This window comes from Vigna umbellata, chromosome 1 (assembly GCF_029865625.1).
Source record: "Vigna umbellata cultivar VRB3 chromosome 1, Vumbellata_1.0, whole genome shotgun sequence".
NCBI classification, from domain to species: Eukaryota; Viridiplantae; Streptophyta; class Magnoliopsida; order Fabales; family Fabaceae; genus Vigna; species Vigna umbellata.
The window spans coordinates 94,847,264-94,848,314 of record NC_142165.1 but is presented as its reverse complement, the minus strand read 5'-3'; the positions used below and the strand labels follow the sequence as shown (position 1 = coordinate 94,848,314).

The 1,051-nt window shown below is 37.6% G+C and overlaps 1 protein-coding gene across 1 annotated transcript; it reads right to left on the bottom strand.

Annotated features, from left to right (window-relative positions):
* Nucleotides 1-368: 368 nt before the first annotated feature.
* LOC124830420 (zinc finger A20 and AN1 domain-containing stress-associated protein 7-like) lies at nucleotides 369-818 on the bottom strand. The gene has a single exon (XM_047304120.2). The coding sequence runs from the start codon at nucleotides 816-818 to the stop codon at nucleotides 369-371; it is 450 nt and encodes a 149-aa protein (XP_047160076.1).
* Nucleotides 819-1,051: the final 233 nt, after the last annotated feature.

The following is a 1,051-nucleotide window of genomic DNA, read 5'->3' as shown; positions in this document are numbered from 1 at the left end:
TTTTTAAATAATTTTATACCGTTTTTCTTTAAAGAAAAAGATTGTTTTCTTGGTTAGAAAAGTTAAGAATAACATTAATATATTATGGTTTTCAATTTTTAAAATGAATTCGTAAATTACCCTTCTAAAAAATCAATAGAATAGGTCGTTATTTTATAGCACAATATTAAAATTATGAATATTAAAATCAAACTGATTGATAATGCATAACTTTTAATTTTAAATTTTTACTTAAAAATGGTTACACTGCACAACATTTCAACCCAGTACGTGACAACTTCCAATTTTCATTGAAAAGAACCTAGTATATCTAACAAGAACTAGTAGAAAGACACGTCCTAAAATAGAACACTAACCCTAAAAAAAACCTAAAACCTTTGCACCTTCTCACCCTTTACAGTAGGATTTTCCTTAGAAATCGCTTCACGCCCTGCAGCCTTGAAGTCATAGGTACACTCGTGCTTCTCCGGGTAACGGTGCACCCCGCAGAAGATGGTCCCACACTTGCACAGGAACCCGGTTAAACCCACTTTTCTGTTACAATGCCCGCACCGATTCTTGGGTTTGGAAGGCCCAGCCGCGCACGGCGGCGACTGCTCGACCGAAGAGGATGGCTTTACCTCGTCAAGAAACGCTGGCGGCGCGGAGGGACAGAAGAGAGAGTTTATCGCAGAAGGATACTCCTGGAGACAAAGTTCCTTGTAGCATTTGGAACAGAAGTTTCCTTTGTCGGGAGTGCCGAAGAAACCGCAGTTGTTGGCGCAGAGATTGGGCTCCGAAGTGGGGTAGCTGATGCCGTTGTTAGATTGAGAATCCATGTTCTTGGATCGCTGAATTCTGTGATTTTACTCTGAGGGGATTATGTATTGTGAAAACGTGGAGAATGGTCACACATATATATATAACGACCGCGAGTATGATATTGGTTTGAAAAGATTTGCTATCTTATTAAAAGATCACGTCAATATCCTCATATTTTATTTTGATTAATCAATCAATAAACACCTCGTATTTATTTATATGAAAAATCTATGATACCATATATTTAACT